Below are 2,026 nucleotides of genomic sequence, written 5' to 3'. Positions count from 1 at the left end.
TGTTCATGAATCACTTTAGAGAACATACTAAGTTCATTTTATCATGGCTCCAAGACTAGAAAGGTTGCATTGTCTTATGCAATACTTAAAGAGTCCCTTCAACTCTCTTTTTCTTTGTGTGTATTGGTAAAGTTTAGCAGTGTAGGTTACAATCTTTTTATGTTCTGGGTATATCCAGGTCAATTTTTGCCTTTTTCTTTCTTTGGGTTAATAAAATAAGTACCAGGCAAAATACTGAAACTATGGAAGGTGTTGTTGCACCACCTGGCTGCAGATCAATGAATGAAAGAAGTAAAAGAACTCAACAGTAACATGCTTTTTACAAATGCCCATAACATTCAAACAGCTTGTTTTTGAGACAATACCATAAACCTCTCTAATAATAAGTATTAGCCACAATGTAGATATACAACTGTTTCTGAAATAATTCATTTGCAATTTAAGAACAGGATATCATAGCTGTAAATATAAATGATCTACATTGTTTATAGAAACAGAATTAAAACCATGTGGTTGATTTAAAAAGATAAAAAGAACAAACAACAATATAACAATAACAAAGCAAGTTTCATAAAATAGTTGTTTAATTCAGATTACTCCTCAATTTAGGACAGATAATATTTTTCCCAACGGTCATCAGCTTACTGAATTTTATATTGTTTAAATATATTCGTAACAAGATGAAGTTATCCTTTGAATAAATTATATTTCCTAAAAGCTTTCTTCCATAGTAAATCATGGTAAATAAGTTCAACAGATATATATATATATATATAAGTAGATAGATAGATATATATAACATGTGTGTATCATGAATATGTGCATTTGTGTATGTCCATTAATTAAACAAAAGATACAAGTGTAGCCAATTGAATTAATGCAGTACACATAAGTTTTACCTCACCTTGAGAGGTAAGGCAAGAAAACTTGAATTCAGAACTAGAGGCACTGAACTAACAAATAAAACAAATAGCCAGGGTCCCTTAAGTGAATGTCAATTCACACACTCCCCTTCTATCTCTCTCTCTCTCTCTCTCTCCACACATACACACCCTCTATCAGGAAAAAAAATAATTACATATATATACACTGGCATTTCCCAAAATGTACGACAATCTTTATCCTGTATTTTTCATTTCATACCAAATGGCAACATATTATTTAACCACTGATTTTATACATGTACAGCATTTTGTTTGCTCTAAATAGCAAGATTTGTAAAATGTGGATCACATATTCTCATATGTTGGTTGGTTAATCCATATGTATGGCATCATGCCAATCAACTGCTGAACAGACATCTTATGTAAATAATTTTCGTGAAGAGTAATCCTGTTCTAGTCATTTAGCCAGAAGATGATCAATCTGAAACACAAAATAGAAACAGAGATTAGTAAATAACTAACCTCAAAACCTCTTAAAACAAAAAACATCATCCGTAAATTTTATGGCAATAGTATAGCAAGTTGTTGGATTGGTAAGCTTTCAGTTTGGTAGTTTTAACTAATTATTGCTTCCAGTCTCTCCTGTGTTCAAGTTGCATTAAAATTAGCATAAAAAAACATGATTTCCTTTTTAAAGATGGCAAGCTAATCTTCTGAGGGAGTTATAAACAGGTTGAACATATAGGCACAGGTGTGGCTGTGTGGTAAGAAATTGGCTTCTCATGAGGAATTCTGGAAGGAGCTTTGTGAGACCACTACTGAGACGTTTCCAAAAAAGAAAAGCCATTGGTAAACAGATTATAGAAGCGACTCCATCTAAGAATATCTGAAGAAGGAATTGTATTCTGAAATATCATCGGACTATAGATAACTAAATTACAACAGATATATAGTCCATTGTTGTACCATTCAAAACTTTTTATTCTTAACAAGCAATACACAATGCTTCAAGCAAACTACAATACTCTCCTATATATACATAACACACACACACACACACATATATATATATATATATATATAACATATATGTTATATATACAATATATATATATACATAACATATATATATATATATATAT

General features: G+C 30.8%; 1 protein-coding gene across 4 annotated transcripts in view; it reads right to left on the bottom strand.

Annotated features, from left to right (window-relative positions):
* Positions 1-566: 566 nt before the first annotated feature.
* LOC106871826 (TATA element modulatory factor) overlaps positions 567-2,026 on the bottom strand; it is an 80,450-nt gene continuing 78,990 nt past the window's right edge. For all 4 annotated transcript variants that reach the window (XM_052967067.1, XM_014918526.2, XM_014918525.2 and 1 more), the window contains one exon: positions 567-1,365. In XM_052967067.1, the coding sequence (XP_052823027.1) occupies positions 1,342-1,365 (24 nt within the window). In that variant the 3' untranslated portion in view covers positions 567-1,341. The remainder of the gene's footprint in view (positions 1,366-2,026) is intronic.

Source organism: Octopus bimaculoides, chromosome 4, assembly GCF_001194135.2.
Source record: "Octopus bimaculoides isolate UCB-OBI-ISO-001 chromosome 4, ASM119413v2, whole genome shotgun sequence".
In the NCBI taxonomy this organism is placed as follows: Eukaryota; Metazoa; Mollusca; class Cephalopoda; order Octopoda; family Octopodidae; genus Octopus; species Octopus bimaculoides.
This window is presented reverse-complemented; position numbering and strand designations above follow the sequence as displayed.